At 36.1% G+C, this 18422-nt stretch overlaps 1 protein-coding gene across 3 annotated transcripts in view; it reads left to right on the forward strand.

Moving 5' to 3' along the window:
- RBM27 (RNA binding motif protein 27) overlaps positions 1–13958 on the forward strand; it is a 34452-nt gene extending 20494 nt beyond the window's left edge. For 2 of the 3 annotated variants that reach the window (XM_014065766.2, XM_014065767.2), the window contains 12 exons: positions 1046–1193; positions 2340–2490; positions 3186–3479; positions 3605–3745; positions 9039–9161; positions 9813–9887; positions 10018–10182; positions 10519–10623; positions 10713–10904; positions 11885–11971; positions 12334–12444; positions 13615–13958. In XM_014065766.2, the coding sequence (XP_013921241.2) occupies positions 1046–1193; positions 2340–2490; positions 3186–3479; positions 3605–3745; positions 9039–9161; positions 9813–9887; positions 10018–10182; positions 10519–10623; positions 10713–10904; positions 11885–11971; positions 12334–12444; positions 13615–13701 (1679 nt within the window). In that variant the 3' untranslated portion in view covers positions 13702–13958. The remainder of the gene's footprint in view (positions 1–1045; positions 1194–2339; positions 2491–3185; positions 3480–3604; positions 3746–9038; positions 9162–9812; positions 9888–10017; positions 10183–10518; positions 10624–10712; positions 10905–11884; positions 11972–12333; positions 12445–13614) is intronic. The other variant, XM_014065768.2, reaches the window with a different exon arrangement.
- Positions 13959–18422: the final 4464 nt, after the last annotated feature.

The following is an 18422-nucleotide window of genomic DNA, read 5'->3' on the forward strand; positions in this document are numbered from 1 at the left end:
TTCAACTTTTAAATGGTAGCTCAATCCAGACTGAAATATCTGGGAAGGAGGGATTAAAATATTCAGTCTGTGTAAAAGAACTAATTAAATGAGAACTAGAGGTTACTATCAGTTCCCAAGCACTGGAACATTTTATTGAAATTTGTGATTCTTGCTTCCTCCATTATGCTAAACATTCTAAGAAAACATTATAAACTTGTAGTTATTTCAGAAATAATTTGGTACCAGTGAATGGAATGAATAAGTGGTATGCAGTACAGAGTGTTTTTTCTCTTTAGTCTTGTCATTAATGCTGCTTGTGCATTCTCCAAGAATATCACATATGTTTGTTGAGTTCATATATTTATATGGATTTCAGTGATGGGTTCCAGATCCCATTGCAACCGATACGGGGCTGGGCGTCCACCACATGCATATGCGCAGCACGCGCACAGCAGGCGCATGCGTACTTACCGCCTGCGATGCTCCAGCTGGTGGGCGGAGCGTCGTGCAGGTGCCGTATGCTCCTTGCACGTAAGCCCCGATCGGCTCAAATACAGGTAAGGAGGGCAGGTGGGCCCTCCGGAGCACCGTACTGGAATGGTACCTGGTCCTCCCAGCAGGCACCGGTACGCCCCGTAGCCCACCACTGATGGATTTATTCAATTTGTAACTCCTAAACATTTAAACTAGAATAATCAGGAAATAGATTGCTGGTAAGATCAGTAAAGTAAACTCAAAAAGAAATTGACCAATTTGTCAAAACTTTGTTTTAGTAAATTAAATGAACAAGCAATATTTATTTTTGGAGGCATTTACTATTGCTACTTATATGCAGTATCTCTTATAATTGGAATTGTTAGCAATTTTTCAGTGTTGGATTTTCACTCAAATAATATTTCAAAGAGGGAGAATGGTATCTCCAGCAGATTTCCAATTTTGCCCTTTTTTCTGTTGTGGCGGATATAGAAGTTTCAATACAATATTAGCTTTATTTGTGTAATTCCTACAGAAGAAATGTATGGGAGCAATGATGTGCTTCAAGTATATTGATCTTTTCTTCTAGCTGCTAATATTATCATACAGACCGAACCTCCAATTGGAATTGCAAGTAACAACAGTAATGTGTCCAGAGTGGTGCTTGAGCCAGACAACAGGAAGAGAATTCTGAATGCTATAGAAGGACCATCTCCAAAGAAACCGTGGATTGGAAAGTAAGGACATGTGTTGCTAATTAATTACATAATTGAATCAAAATCAGACATATTACATAAAAAAAACTATGCAATCTGAAAATCAGGAATTGTTATGAACATTTTAGCCTAATTTAATAAAATTAATGTTTAAACCAGGGTATATTAGAGATTCTCAGTCATCCAGATCATGGTTGTCCCAAAGGTTCCTTTTCAGAAGGCAACTGAACTTTCTGGTTTTTCTTCTCATCCAAGAAGCTTCTTCAGCTCTAGCTGGATGGTGGGGAATGGAAGTATTTGTATTCCTTGCAGACAGCTGTCATTTGCATTGTTTTAGAGAGTTGTTGAGCCCACTTGGAGGTTTGTCTGTGTCCTCAGGGTCACCTGAGAACTATGAATGGGTATGGAGTCTTCTTGGCTGCAGGATGTTTTCTGCCCTGTGAAGACAGGGGCAGGCTGTTGAGATCGAGTCTGTGTTGTCTGCAGCTCATACTGAAGTGCAAATGGTTCCTGTAGTCTGCAATTTCTCTGGAAATCATTCATACTCCTATACCCCACCATTCCCCATCATCCAGTCAGAGCTTTAAAAGTTATTGGATGAGAAGTGAAATGTCTTCAAAAGAGGAAAAACAAGAAAGCCCAGTTGCCTCCTGAAAAAGCACCTTTGGGACAGGGTATATTGGGTTATATATTGCTGTGTATTGATTTTTATGCCACTTTTTATTGTTTTTATAAATAACAAAAGGTGGTTAAATGTATAATACTCCTTCTTTCTTCTATTTTCCACATAATAATAACCACCACCACTCTGTGGGGGCTCTTGGGGCCAGGTTCAGCCAGCCGGCTTTCATGCCTAAGGCAGGACTAGAATTCACAATCTCTTAGTTTCCAAACCAGCACCTTCATCACTACACTACACTGGTTCTTATTTTAAGTTAGGGAAAGTTCAGTCATGTTCTGCTAAATGTAAACTCTGAATATGGCAAATCCTCTGCCTGCAGTTTTACCACCAGCCTATTATTCTATGAATACTCTTGGCATTATTTTAATTCTTACATTAAGAGGCTTTAAAAATAAAAGATGGTTGTTTTGCATAAATTATTTTTTTTAATTAATTAATTTAAAATTTTTAACACATGAAGCCTTATTTTCTTTCTTTTTCCTCAGACAAACTAATAACCAAAATAAGCCAGGGTTCCTGAAGAAAAGCCAGTATACGAATACTAAATTGGAAGTTCGTAAAATACCACCAGAATTGAACAATATTACTCAATTGAATGAACATTTCAGCAAATTTGGAACAATTGTCAACATTCAGGTAAAATTAAACACTTATGTACATTTGTATACAACAAGAGCTGATGGGCTTCAAATTGCATGGCATTTGTGGATAGTATTCGGAGAAATTTTGCAGCAGTACAAACTATTGGCTAAGGAAACAAAGTGCCTTAGGAAGTGGTATTCCTCCATTTCTCAAACATCAGGAGACAGACTTTGATCAGTGACACTGTAGTTATACTTCTCATTCGATATTATATAGCGAAATGGACAATCTTATGTTAAGAATGATAAGAGTACATTTTTTCTGTAAAATGTTCGATGGTGGCATAATTAAATTTATTTCCAAGTTGATATGAAAAATTACTTTTTCAATGTTTAGGGGAAAAACACTAAAGCAGTGATGCTTTATTATTGTAACTGCCAATATGGTGTTCTGTTGTAAGAACTTTCAGTTCTTCACTCAAAATTGCTTGAGTGCTTGTTTTTAGCACATTATTAATGTGCCACCTTATGGCATTATTTGCAGATGGCATCAATTTAGAATTCCTATACTTCAATGTTGATGAAAATGCGGGCAGCTAATGCTTAAAAACTGTTGCAAAGAATTTTGTAAAAGTGTTTTACCAGAAATGATAGCTCCGCAGTAAATTACAACTAGTAATTGTGGCTTAGACATTTTGTTGCTGTGTGATTAGACTTTGCAGATAAAAAAATTGAATTTTTGTTCCTTAGGTTGCCTTTAAGAATGATCCTGAAGCTGCTCTAATTCAGTATTTAATGAACGATGAAGCCAGAAAAGCTATTTCTAGCACGGAGGCAGTGTTGAAGAATCGGTTTATACGAGTATTGTGGCACCGGGAAAGCAACGAGCAGCAGCCCTTGCAACAGCAGCAACCGTCACAGCCGCAGCCACCACAGCTGCAGCAGCAGCACCTGCCGCCAACACCACCTCTTCATCAACTGCATGTGCAGCCACAAATTCTGGCACAGCCTCCATCTGCTACAGTGCACAGCAGTATGCCAAAGGTGTAGTAGTCTACTGTAACTTTAGTTCTTTGATCTTCCCAAATTCTGATCTTTGGGCTCTATGATGATGGTTCAAAAAGATGAATGCATAGTAATATTTTTCTGTTTAATGTGCATTCATGCAGGTGGCTAAACCATTAACTTCAGGTGCCTATGTCTTTAACAAGGTTCCAGTTAAACATCGACTTGGAACAACCAGTGGAAATCAGCCAGATTCTCAACATGTATTACATAACCAGTCCAATGCTACTACAGAGGATATTCAGGTAAGAGAAGTGGATATGGAAGACTTTCTGATCTCAGGACAAACTACTACAAATATAATCATGCACTATATTAATTACAAGCAATGATATTTTAAAAAAGATTGAGCAATTATATTAGTTGAAAAACTGACAAAACGAAAAGAGATTTAAGAATCTTTTAAATGAAGATCTTATTTTTATTTTTAATATTTGTTTCCTAATATTGCTTCTATCTACAATTTTAACGGAAAATAAAATATATCGTGTTTCTCTGAAAATAAGACAGGGTCTTATTTTCTTTTGATCTCCAAAATATGGCCTTGGTCTTATTATCGGGAGGGCGGGTATTGTTTTGTGGCAGGTGGGGTGGGTGAGAAGCGAGACACGCGTCTTACCTTTCCAGCCCCGTCGCGTTCCTCGCCATTGTGTCCAGGAAAACAAATTATAAAAAAAACCTCCTCACGAGTTCATATTTCTCAAAGTCACAAGGTTTTTTTACAAAATGTTTCCCTGGACACACCGGCAAGGAAAGTGACGGAGGTGGAAAGGTAAGACACGCTAGGGCGCAATTTGGAGATTGGCAGGTGGGGCAGGGGATGATGGGGTGGCGCGGAGGCTCCTGCAACCTGCCCATTCCGGTCAAAACAGCAAATCTCCGCTACCTGATGGAGGATGAGGCAGCGGGAACCAAGCACCTTCCTATGCCTCGAAAGTAGCTTCACCCAGGTGCTGGTGCAGGGACTGGTGATGGCAGTGTCCACCAGCAGCGTGAGGATGTTGGTGGTGCCTGACCTGCTGCAGGCCAGGCGGATGGAGGAACTGAGATTGGCCGCTGGTGGCCGCCAACTGCTTCATCATCAGTGCCACGTTCAGGTGCTGCTGCAGAGCCTCCTGGAGATCCAAGCCCAGTGGCAGCAAATGCTTGGGAAAAGGCAGCATGAAGTCCCCCATCAGCCTGGATAGGGGAGGGCGACAGGTGGCTCTCCAAGGCAGCTGCCCCGTGCATGCCTCCTGAATAACTGCAGGCAGGAGGCGCTGTGTTCAGGCCCAAAGCCAGTCTCAAAGTGCGTAATTGGTGCACAGGCTGCTGAAGAATCTGTGGATTGGCTGGTCCTGGCCTAATTGTGGAGTGCCACCACAGGCGGAATGGAAACTGCCGTAGCTTTCCCCAAACAAGATCATAGAGGCGAGGTGGCGCAGTGGTTAGGGTGCAGTACTGCAGGCCACTTCAGCTGACTGTTATCTGCAGTTCAGCGGTTCTAATCTCACCGGCTCAAGGTTGACTCAGCCTTCCATCCTTTCGAGGTGGGTGAAATGAGGACTCAGACTGTGGGGGCGATACGCTGAATCTGTAAACCGCTTAGAGAGGGCTGAAAGTCTAACTGCTATTGCTATCAGGTTCATGGCAGAGTCGTTTTAGTAGTTTGGGGGGGAGGGCTTATTTTAGCCCATGTCCTGAAAAGCCCGATTGGGCTTAGTATCAGGATATGTCCTATTTTCAGGAAAACACGGTAGATGTTTTAAAATTTTGTTCTTTTAAAATTATGATTATATTTATATATTCTCCAAATTCTTGAAGGGTTGTTTGTTTGTTTGTTTTTGTATTGCTTGGTTTACTTTTCCATTGTTTCTGTGTTGGGTTGGTTATCACATTTTCTGTTTTCAGAGGTTTTTGATTATTATATGTTGCACCTTGGTTTTAAGAGTTTTGTTCCAAGATTGAAACAAAGTGCCATTTTGAACAATATTATTTCTAGTGTTCCAAACATGCTAAATCCTATGGCTTCATTTTTGGTTAATGGTTTGTTTTTAGTTAAAGTTGACTTGTATACTGATTTTGCATATTGAGCTTTGGCAGTTTAAACATTGACTTATACCAGAAGGGTATTTAAACTTTCCTTTGGAAGTGGTTTGCAAAATATAGTACATTGCCAGATTGCACTTGTGTGGCTTTTTGAAAGAAGTTGGCTAGATGAAGAAGCCCCTCTCAAATTTGTAATAAAAGAGAATGTCTGAGATTGTTTTTTTATTATTGTTGTCGTTTGATGTCATCACTGAGATCTGGTGAAGTAAACAAAATTGGTTGTTGATTCCTCCTAAGCACTGTGGCTGTTGTACTGATCACTCTTCCTACTTTTGTTAATCTCAGACACAAATAGAGCACATGGACTTGTTTCACATTCCTGTTGTTCTCTATAATTGAAATATCTTAATTTTTTTTAAAAAAATCTTAATTTGCTGAAACAGAATACTCAAAGCATTTTGAATGTGTTCCATTGGACTGTTTTTTCCCCAAATTCAAAACAGCATTTTTTCCACTGGGTGGACATTTGTACTAAAAGAATTGCTATGTTAACATCTATAATTACGTACAATGCATGTAAGCTTTGTGAATAATAAATATATATATGTACAATGTATAATTGTATAATTATACAATGCAATAATAATGCAACCAGATTTTGTCCTTGGGCAACGCTATGACCTCCCCACTATCATGGACATTAAAAAATGTCATCAGATTGCGTCACCCAGCAACATAAGATGCTTATTGCCAATATGATCAGCAAGCATTCAAAGCATGACAGCAGCTGGACAAGTCCAGAGAAAATCAAGTGGTAGAAGCTACAAGATGGCCATCACATTTCCTTCAATTACCACATGCTCAACTGATGCCACATGGACTGGTCCCCTCAAGCCCATTACCGTTTTTGCAAGAATACCCCTTGGCACTATGAGATTAAGTTGTCATCGATGCTGCAGAAAGTGTGGAAAAGAAGGTGGCTTACAGAACTGATATATGCAGAATAAAAACTGGCAAAAGTCTGTCACTGCAAGGAGAACAGCAAAGAAAACTCATAGAAGTCATAGCCAATCCCTATTGAGGCTAATATGAACAGTTGGACTCAAAGGGAAAAAAAACCTTCTATCGACTAGCAAAAATGAACGCCAGGGCATGCAATATGAACATTGAGCACCACCTATGGTTTGAAGACAAAAGTGGGTAACAACATTAAGATGAACTCAAAATCTGGGAACACTGGCAGCAGTACTTTGATAAAATCTCTAGTGTCGAATTTCCACACCCACCAATTTCTGATGGCTCGTTTAATGCTAGCCCTGCAAGATACATCTTAAGCTATAGGACACATGAAGAATTCAAAAGCCCCTGGCCCCAGACAGTCTGTCATCATCAGACATCTGGAATTTAGGACTTTGCAGCATAGCAACTGACCAACTGACAAACTTCTTCAGTGCCATGTTGGCTATATGCATGGTGACTGGGCCACATAGTTACCCTCTTCAAGAACAAAGATGAGCTAGCAGACTGCTCCAACCACCAACCAACCCCCTTCCTGTTGCATACAATGAATTTTTTTAGCAGATCCTCAACCAGCCCCTCCATAACATCATTGAAATCAGTATCAACCAGTGTAGTTTTATCAAAGGTTTGAACACCACCAACGCTATTTTTACAGCCTAGAGAAAAGAAGAAACCTGGCTTTTTTTGACCTGGAAAAGCTTTTGGCCATGTTCTGCATCAGCTTTATACCAGAACCCTGGTATTATGCACTAGCAGTCTTTCCAACAGCTTTCCTGTGACTGTTGATATGCATCAGTGCTCAGTATCATTGCCATTGATGTTCATCCTCGTCATATTCGTGCAAAACTATGGAGATTCTCCATCATCCAGGTCATGGTTGTCCCAAAGGTGCTTTTTCAAGAGGCAACTGGACTTTCTGGTTTTTCTTTGAAGTGATTTCGCTTCTCATCCAAATGTTTGGTGTTTTTGAGTGTTGGAAGATTCTGGAGAAGCTTCTTGCGTGAGAAGTCAAACGTCTTCAAAGAAAAACCAGAAAGTCCAGTTGCCTCTTGAAAAAGCACCTTTGGGATATTCATGCAAAACCTGCAGAACAGTGGCCCTGGGCCTGTCAACCACATCCTGCTCACATCTACCACCAGGGAAGAACTGCAGCACTGTATCTAGGCATGAACAATCATCTTAACCAATTTGATTTGCATCTCAATATGAGGATGACCAAATATCTAGAGACCAACCAAAGTATCTCCACTATTCAGGTTAGCGCAAAGATGTAGTAAGATAAACTCCTTAAATTACTTAGGATCTTATTTGCAAAGTGATGGTGGCATTATTGAGGTAGTGTATATATGTGAAGGTGAATGCAACATGGCTGTGGAAGAGGAAGATCCCTACAGTGCTCTGCAATAGGCATAGGCCAATTCACCTAAAACTGAAAGCATATAAATTGATGGTCCACCAGTATAGTGCTGAGTGCCCTTTACATGCCATGGAGATGTGCATACTCTGTTGGTCATTTGACATTTCCCTTTTTGACCAAATCAGCAATGAGAAGTCTGGCAGCAGATAGACATTGCACCAATAATAGAAAATGTGGGGGAATGGCTTGCAGTGTTTGTGGCACATACTACAAGCAACACCCATATTTTCACCTGCACTGTCCGCAACTTTAACATTGATGGCAAATGTCTGTGTAGAAAACCAAAGCAAAGATGGCAGAATACAATGTGGATATGAAAGTCATCCACTTGCACCCGCTTGCTGGATTTGATCGCATAAAAGGCACCTGAGGGCAGAACAAGAAGCAATTGATGGAAACTAATCAAGGAGAGAAACAACTTAGAACTGACGAGAAATTTCCTGACAGTTAATCAGTGGAACAGATTGCCTCCAGAAGTTGTGGATGCCCCAACACTGGAAGTCTTTAAGAAGATGTTGGATAGCCATTTGTCTGAAACGGTATAGGGTTTCCTGCCTAGGCAGGGGGTTGGACTAGAAGACCTCCAAGGTCCCTTCCAACTCTGCTATTGTATTGTATTAAAATGGCATTGTTTAATCTGATAAATGGACTCTGCACCTGCAGGAAAACGCTAGATTGAAAAAGACTTATACAGTACATTTGTTCACAATTACTAAATTTTAAGGTGTTCTGGTTATTCCTATCATCTCTAAATGGAATAGCTTACCTAAATTAGAATAAATAGTTTTACTATAGCCACCAATTTATCCTCTGTTTCTTAATATAGTGACTTTAACTTTTTTTTAAAAAAAAAAAAACATTTCTGCCCAAATTTGGATATGCAATGTAAGTTGCAATTGTCAGCTCTGGTATTGTAGTAGCACCAATAGACAATCTAAATTTCACCCTTGCACAATCGGCAAAATACCATCTGAGAATGTTTGATTTGATCTTTTTAAAATAATTACCATAAATAAATAGTTGCACAAAGTTTAATGGCACCATTGATGTGTTGTCATAATTGCTGCTTTCAGATGTTTTCTTCTTCAACAACACATACAAAGATGGTTTACAGTTCTTCCAGTATGAAGACAGGAAATAAGTCTGGTACGGGAAATAAATCTCATGATATCCAAGAAGTTCTTAAAAAGAAACAGGTAAACACATATCACTGCATTGTATTTAATAGCTATAACCTTTGAATGGAATAGGATTTGCATCAACGACATGAATTGTTTCTTGAAAAATTCAGGTAGTCTTTGCAGGTTTACTCTTTGTTTGGGAGAATTACGACTGAATATAATCTCTGGTTTTATAGTCTTATTCAAACACTGTAAAGTCTGCCACTCTTCCTTGGCATTTGAAGTCCATAGAAACATCTTCTCATTAAAATAAGCTTGGATTTCAAACTTAGTCAGAGTAAAAAAAAAAAAAAGATTGATTTGACATTGTAGGAAAGTGAGAGACAACTAGAGCACTGTTTGCGACATTGAGCTTATTACAGGGTAGTTTGAATATAAACCCAAAGCTATTTATAGATATTCTTTGTTGACATGTATGATGAAGGTCAGTAGTAGCAGCTTTCCACAAAAACATGAACATGAATTATCTGAAACCAAACCCACAGACTTATCAGTGGTGAAAAATAATTACTGTTTTCCGGGGAATTATAATGCTGCAGAAGAAAATAACTTAATCCAAATGACAATGTTTTAGATCATCTAAAGATATGATTTACATTTCTTTATTGAATATAGTAAAATCAACCATTTTTACTTTAATGTTTGCTTGTTTGTTTTTCATGGTAGGAGGCAATGAAATTGCAACAAGACATGAGGAAAAAACAGCAGGAAATGTTGGAGAAACAAATAGAATGTCAAAAGGTATGACTGAATTGTTTAACATTAACTTCCAAGTTTTAATTTTGTACATATTCTTTGTAAACATATTTAATGGATAGTGTGTAAAAAATCTTTTCAGAATAGCATGGTATTTTTGTTTTGACCTTTATAGATGCTAATATCAAAATTGGAAAAGAATAAAACCATGAAACCAGAGGAAAGAGCAGAGATCATGAAGACTCTGAAAGAGCTAACAGGAAAAATTTCTCAGTTGAAAGATGAATTAAAAACTTTCTCTGTTGTTTCTACAACATCAAAGCTAAAGTCTAAAACTGAAGTAAGTTATACAATTGTTTTGATTTGTTTCTATTTTAGAATCTGCAGTTGATTCAATGCCTGTGGGCTAAGATTACCCAAGACGTTTTACGTGGTCTGAATGAGCACTGTATTAGTATAATATCCCTTCTTTTAGTTATATCTTTTAACATAGAATTATTTATTTAGTTTTCGCTATGTCACATTTTGGATTCTCTTCCCCCCAAAAAAACCCACATGATACAACTTATCACCATGTTTTCCCTAGAATATTGGGAAATTGAAACCTAAGTAATAATGTATAAAAATTTAGAAGAAAATAAATGAATTCTTTGCTACCACTTCTCTCCTTTCAAAGGCACAAAAAGAACTCTTAGATGCAGAATTGGACTTACATAAAAGATTGTCTTCTGGGGAAGATACAACTGAACTGAGAAAAAAACTTAGCCAATTACAGGTGGAGGTAAGTTTGTAGCGTAGAGTGCCATCTCAATTCTGGTGTTAGGTATATACAGTATCCCCAAACAATTAACGTATATTTCTTTTGCCTAGGCGGCTCGTTTAGGAATCTTACCTGTTGGTCGGGGAAAAGCAATGTCAGCTCAAACTAGAGGAAGAGGACGAGGTCGTGGAGGAAGAGGAAGGGGTATTGTGAATCACATGGTAGTGGACCACCGCCCCAAAGCATTAACAATTGGAGGCTTTGTGGAAGAAGAGAAAGATGAAGTGCTGCAACATTTCTCAGTAAGTTAGCAATTTGTAACTAAAACTAAATATATTTCAATGTCTGTGCAGTGTTCTGGAATAATATAAAGGCATGAGTGTCCTAAAAGAAAAAGGATATTTTTAATATCCTTTATTGGAACTGTAACTGGACAATCTTGTCAATCTTTGTTAGTTATGGAATTAATCTAACTTTCACTGCCTTTACACTCCAGTGAATCTGCCTAACAATCAACATCAATTTGCTTTAATGTTGGAGATTAAATGCCAACTAATTGTTTCTTTACATAGATAATTACGGGATTTTTACGAGCTACAAACAAATAGCAATTTGATAAACAATTTTCTGTCTGTCTGAATCATCACTTTCTCTTTCACTGTTAATATACTTAAAAGTTTATCAAAAGCAAGAACATAGTTGAAAAACATTTCTAAATGTAAAATAAGTATCATGTCAATTATATAAATAAATATTGATTTGTTAATTTGTTTCAATGATACTACCATTTAGAAATTCTGGCTAAAACCGTATGTGTGCCTGATGAAGAATGTGCTCATAAAACACCACAGAAATACTTTTAAAATAAAATACATATAGGATCGGATTTGCAGCCAAAATTATGATATTCTTGAAAAGCCCATACTTCTCATGCTGTGACCTGGCATTAGTTTATGAGCAATTATGTATACTTTTCCTACATATTTGGGGAATTAAGTGGTACCTAAAATGCTAAGAAAAAAGATTGTTGCCCAAGAACATGAATTTTATTGAGAAAGTTCAGAGGCCTTTCTAGAATTCTTGTAGCAAACAAGTGTTTTCTAAATGTCTTGGTCTACATCTCCCATTGACCATATTGAATTGAACCAGTGATTAGAAATTAAGGTCCAAACATTTGGAAGGCATCAGTTTGCCTATGTATACTTTAATCATTAATAATACATTGGTCATCGGGGGTTTTTAGCAGTGAAAGAAAGTAAATCTCAATCTTTTATGTTTTCAGCAATTTGGAGATATTGAAGGCCTTCAAGAGGAGGAATCTCCTTTAAGTGTTGTTTTGACATTTAAATCCCGCTCTGAAGCTGAAAATGTATGTAACACGGGTTAAATTTTTAAAAAATGTTCTACTACTCTCTATCCAGTTTTTTAAGGGAAACATATTATGTAATTGAAAGTACCAGCAAATATATACTGGTTTCAAATGAACTATTTTCTAGCATTAAACATTTAAATCCTGTTGCCATGTTTAAACTGATAATAGATTATAGTTCAGCCAGTTACTAATATTTAACTTAAATTATCAAAGAACTTAGATTCACTGATAATTATGCAGTGCAGAGAGTTCTGATCAATCACTGTAGAATTAATGAAGATCTTTCTAATACGCTGTATAGCTATTGATTTATCCTGGTATATAACACATTGTTTTCTTACTTAAATATTCCACCTTAGGCTGCCAATCAAGGTTTAAAGTTTAAAGACCGACGACTTCATATATCATGGCATAAACCTAAGTTACCCTCTGTGTCTACAGAAACTGAGGAGGAAGAGCCCAAGGAAGAGGTATTAGAATAATATTTTAATAGTTTGTCCTTTAAAATTTCTTTAAAACTAACATTGACCATCTGGTTTTGCGGTACACAGCAACAGTGTGAACTGACGGTCCAACTGCTCTAGTCAATAGGAATTCCTATTGGAGAAATTAGGAGGAATATTATGTACATAACCCTGAACAAAAAGCAGAATATAAAGCAAATCAGTAGATACATTCATGAGGCACCTACCGGTACTTCTACATATTTCAGCCAACTATTGAAGATTGTCTCTTCATCACGCCTTCCCTCTACAAATACTGCTTGCATAGTTCTCTTCTACTTTTATTCTCTTTTTGCCATCAACCGTTGTAATGAATGCTATTTTATGGTTTTAATTTATTCATGTTTCTGAATTTTCATGATTTTGTTGTAAATTGTGCTGAATTTTAAACTAATGCAATGTGATATATGCATGTAATAACAACATTTGCATGCAAACATTTTAATGATACTTTGAAAGCCATCAATTGATAGGAAATATGTTTTTCAAAAAATGGCAGATTGTGTTTTATTATGAAATATTTCTGATCTATAATTTGCTAATATTATAAATAAAGCTACTTGAAATAATGTGTCGGTCCTTTGAGATAGTCCAAAGAGGAAACCAAAACCATGAATATAAACACTATGTTTATTTGTAAAGTTTGTAACAGAATTTTGCAAGTGTGAAAGTAGTTCTCCCCCCCCCCCCCGCCCTTGCCTCTGCTTTCCAGAGACTAGGGAGGGTCCTTTCTAACCTGCTGTCTCACCCTCATTCCTTTTGTGGCCTGAGATATCTGTTGTCTGACCATTCTGTAGACTGCAGTTCTTCCTCCTTTGTCCCTTCTGCCAAGGTTATTCTCACAGTCCATTACAGGATGGATCAAGCATTAGACAAGTAATTTTAAAAATATTTTTACTTGTACTCTTTCCAGAATGAGATGGTGGTCTCTAAATTTGATAAATAAATATAATTAATTGATTTCATAGCATTCAATATTGCTGCCATTACACAGCTATAATTTTTGTTAGTATTTCTTTGCATGGTTATTCCAAAGTGGCTAGATTTCTTTGGAGATCATCCCAAGAAAAAATGTAGTCTTATGAAGGACTTAAAATCACTATAATTTTATAGACACATTAAATTTTCTTTCTTTAGGAGACAGAAACATCAGATTTATTTCTACATGAAGATGATGATGATGAAGATGAAGATGAGGATGAATCCCGCTCTTGGAGAAGATGAAACTTCAAGAGGAAGCATATAATTTTAGAATTGTTCGAACTCAAATTTTTAAAAAATATTTAAAGGAAATCCATGAGCCAAAAATCTGTTTTTGTTTTTTGTTTTTTATAAATATATACATTAAGAAAACAAATGTGTTTGATATGTAAACTTAGCAAGTAAGTAGCTATGATCAGCCAAAGGCCCAGAGCTTTTACAAAGCTGTAAAAATGGTTGTGATCTTATAAAAGTGAAATATATTGATCTTTCAAGCCCAACTTTTGTTCATTCTGATTTTAAAGTATCGATTTGTTTTATTAAATATCAATGACTTCGTAGTTTTTGTTAGCAATATGGATACTGAGATGAGAACAAGAAGTCAAATTCATCAACATTGTCTAGAATTTGTTAATTCAGAATTCCTTTCATTGGGTGGCAGACAGCTTAAGTATATCTTGACTGAAAAACAATCAGGAATTGCACATATGTTTGTGAACGAGCTGCTTTTCATATATCCCACTATCTGAAATATGGTTATCAGAATGATAGTAGTTCTTGCCAGCATTGGTGATAGTGATTCCTTTTGTTTCTTTCCAATCTTTACACATTCTTTTAATTGCCATTAGGAATGCAACTGACCAACCACTTCTGCTGTGATTTCACAGTTTAGTTCAGTGGAACGTATCAGCCTTAAAAATCTATTAAAATGACAACAGCAGGAATATTTTTTAACAGTATTAGTAATGTGAAATTATTTGTTTTGAAAATACCCTTTCTCTAGAACTCGCTTCAGTATAATTAATGGCCACATTTTATTTTTTAAGGAAAAGTCAATGCACTGTTCCAAGTAATGTATTTCCTACAACCCACAGAATTGCAAATCAAAAACAATCTTGTTTTAAAATAATAGATACTAAGCCAGCACTTAGAATAATATTGTGAGTTCAAGTTATAACACATTAAAATTAATGTGGAGTTGAGGAAAAAGTAAAACACTGATTTAAGCATTTTTTTTATCCGCATGCTGATAAAAATGTATCTACTCTTCCCCCTTTTAAAAAAAAAACACACCAAAAACCGGTAGTTCATGGTGTAGATTTGGTAGTTTATGTTACTTTTTTTAATGCAAGGGCAATAGATCTTTATAACCCATGTCTTGCTGCTATTAAGTCTAAATATGCCCTTTTGTGGGTCATCTCTTAGTGCTTTTGTATACTGTATCTCATAGTCAGTGGTGAGGAAGTGTAGCTATTTGATACGGCTCCCCAAATAGCCTACTATAGGACATGCTGACTGACTTTAAGGACAGTAGTTAGAAAGACTTGAAGGGCCATTGTTATCCCCATCCTAGCCATAGGTAAGAGCAGCAGGTTACGCAAGGAACATGTGATGTCATTGAATTTAAGTTAATATTGGTGAAGCAAGGCAAAAATTACTGTGTCAATTCCCATGGCATCTCTGCATTTATTAATTCAAAAATGTAATTATATACTTCAGGTTTCTTACATTCAGATTAGCGTAGCGGTACTTAATTGAATCTAAGTGCCCAAACACCTAAGTTAGTTTTCGGGTCTTGCTACCAGAACTTTTTTTTTTCCTTCCTCACATTTTGGGAACGATGTACATTGTTATAAAAGCACATCCCATTTGAATTCCATCCATAAGTGAATAAGAGTGTGTGCTACCAGCTCTTATTTGCCCTTTATGTAAAGGCCTTTGTGTTCTAGATTATTGCTACATTCCTACTAATGTTGAATCTCAGTGAATTAAGTTATGACAATAAAGCACGAATATTGCACACTCTTTAACAGGCAAAGCCTTGCTTTTCTCCCATTGCCTGTGATATCTTTAGAATGCTTATGGCTCAGTATGTGGCCATCACATATATTGACCCAGCAAGAAAAACGCTTGAATCTGGACAGTTAGTTAATAATAGAGGGAACAAAGGGTTTATGTATACATATATAGAGATGCGTATATATATATATAAAGAGCTATACACACACAGATTTTATATATATATATATATATATATATATATATATATATATATATATATATATATATATATATATATATATATATATATATATATATATATATTGTACAGGGTTTTTTCTTAGAATTGTATAATTTTGTAAATATGTTTGCTTTTTTTGTGTACTAAAAACTACCAGCATCTAGATTTCCATAAGAATTCTTGTATTTTTGTATCTGGAAGACTGCAGTTGACTGAACGATGCTGTAAAAGAAATTTCCTTAGCTTTTGGACAAGACTGGATGGGATTCCTTTTCATATGGTTTTAGATAACTTTTGTTAGCATGCTGTTCAGGAGAGAATGAATATCTTTACTCAAAAGTGTTAGCTTTTTTCATGGAGAAGAGATAGGGGCCAACAGAGAGATTTATTAAACTTTTTCCTTTCTTTCCTGTGTTTTTCAGTATAAGTTGACACGCATAAATCCTCTAGTAACAGCTTAAATGTAATTTCTCACCCTAGAAGCACAAAACTGAGTTGTGCCCCTAAATTTATGCATTGAAAGCATACTATTGTGTTACTGAGAATGTAAGTAATGGGCAGCATAGTGATAACTCACTTAAACAGAAAATAGGAAACTAGTTCAAAGTGACCTTCATTTTGATGTAGCTATGAAACTCCCCGTGTTGTGTATTAGAACCTGGTTTTTTAAAAAAAACTATTGTGTTACTGGGTAACTTCTGGTACCACCTGCTGTGAAATTGTCCTTTTCATAGTCATAAGCCATAACAAAAAGCATAGTATAAATATACCCGCAAAGTACCTTGAAAGCTAGGTATTCTAATAAAACTATAATATCCCTTTCTAACCACTTAGCAATGTATCTCTCTATTGGCATTAAAAAGAATGTCATAATGTAAATGCTCAGTGAATCATCCCCTTAAAGCTTTACAAATATTAATGCTACTACTATATAAACTGTTGGTTTAACTGTGGTGTATTTTTTAATCTTTACATATAAAAATGCACAGCATCTGAAACTTTTCAAAAAACAAACAAACCATAATCGCCCACATACAGTGGAGATGCTTCAACATTTTTAATGAAATCATGTGAAAAGGAATATTAAATTCCTCTCAATGTACATTAACTTGTATTATAGTTTTTACAAGATTGTGAACTTGTGTAATAGTATATTAGGAGATATTGTTGGATTTCTAACTGTTTATACATTTAAATTCATACATGTAATGTTTGTTTTATTGATTACACTTTGAATTTCTAAGATGCATGTTGACTTTTTGCAATAAAGAGATAACATGGAATGGTTTAAAATTAAAAAAAAAAAGTTTGAATTGAAATTTGGAAAAGTAACCATTCCAGAGAAAAATATACTCAGAAAAGAGCTGTATTGCTTGCTTTCTTTAAAGATGTGTACATCTGTGAATGCGCGCATATGGTGTGTGTACGTGTGTATATGTATATGAATATGTGTTTATAAGGTTTATCATTACCAACCTTAAAACGCATATATTTTGCTGCTCCAAAGCTTGGAGTAACCCATAATAAAACAATCCAAGATTCATCCAAGAGACAAAATAGTTTCGTGACCATGGCCAAAATCAATATTGCGTTTTTCATCCTGTTAAATTTATTGAATTTAGTGTATCGAAAAATAAGTAATGATATTGTCTTCTTAAATAAGATACAAAATGTTCAATATTAACAATAGTGACCAGCTGAAGAATACATAAACCTTAAAACAATATAGCAGGGAAAAGCTGAGATTGCATTTTTAGTTTAGTATTAGGAAAGGGGCTGACTCAAAACATTTCCCTTTAAAAAGCCGCTTTCTCATAAGTGTCAGTACATTATGTCTCCAAAAGTTCCTAAATTATGAATTTGGCATGTTGGAGTTCCTTGAGATACAATTGTAGATTGAGATACTTTAAAGACTTGTGTAAATCCTAAATTTACATGCAAAGAAATGGAATTATCCACTTACAAAAGAAGTTCTGACCCACTGCCCCAAATGCGTTTTATCTGACAAGTTCATTCTTTTATCATATAAAATAAGCATTTTATCACTCAGGTAAATCTTACCTGCCCTATAATGTGTAATTGTCATCTAGGAAGTGAAGAAATTCCACGCTGAGAATCTCTTACTCCACTGAATCGATGCAAGATAATACATTCTTTGAAGAATGAATTTCTCACACAGGCTGTATATGGTTGTGTTAGTCCATGGAAAGAATTCAAAATGTCTTCATTAATATCTCTTACCCACATGATTGAAGTCTGAACAAAAACCATCTGAATAGTTATTCACTGAGAGAAATGTCTCAGTAAAGGACAATATTTGTAGCTCGGTGACATGAGGGGTCCTTGGTGCTCTCTGAGCTTAGTTATTTTCTCGTAGATGTTTCTAGTTGGTCACACTACATGGAGGAAATGATATGGTGGGGAATCATATCTCTGGAGCAGAGGAGAAGTAAAAGCATAAGAAATGGATGCCAATTAATTTTTATTGGAAGGCCTTGATTAATGGGAACTTACTGAATATCTGGCTGCATTTCATAATATACAGAAGCACCCCTGCAACACAGAAATAAGAACACTTTCTTTAAAAGGCTTCCTTTCCAGGGTGTAGGGGAACAACTCACTTTCTAAAGCTGTACAAGTAGTCCTCAACTTATAACTATTTATTTAGTGACCAAAGTTCCAATGGCACTGAAAAAAAATGTGACATGAATTTTTCACACCG

Source organism: Thamnophis sirtalis, unplaced genomic scaffold, assembly GCF_051295495.1.
Source record: "Thamnophis sirtalis isolate CommonGarterSnake01/CBP01778 unplaced genomic scaffold, rThaSir2_p1.2 scaffold_3, whole genome shotgun sequence".
NCBI lineage: Eukaryota > Metazoa > Chordata > Lepidosauria > Squamata > Natricidae > Thamnophis > Thamnophis sirtalis.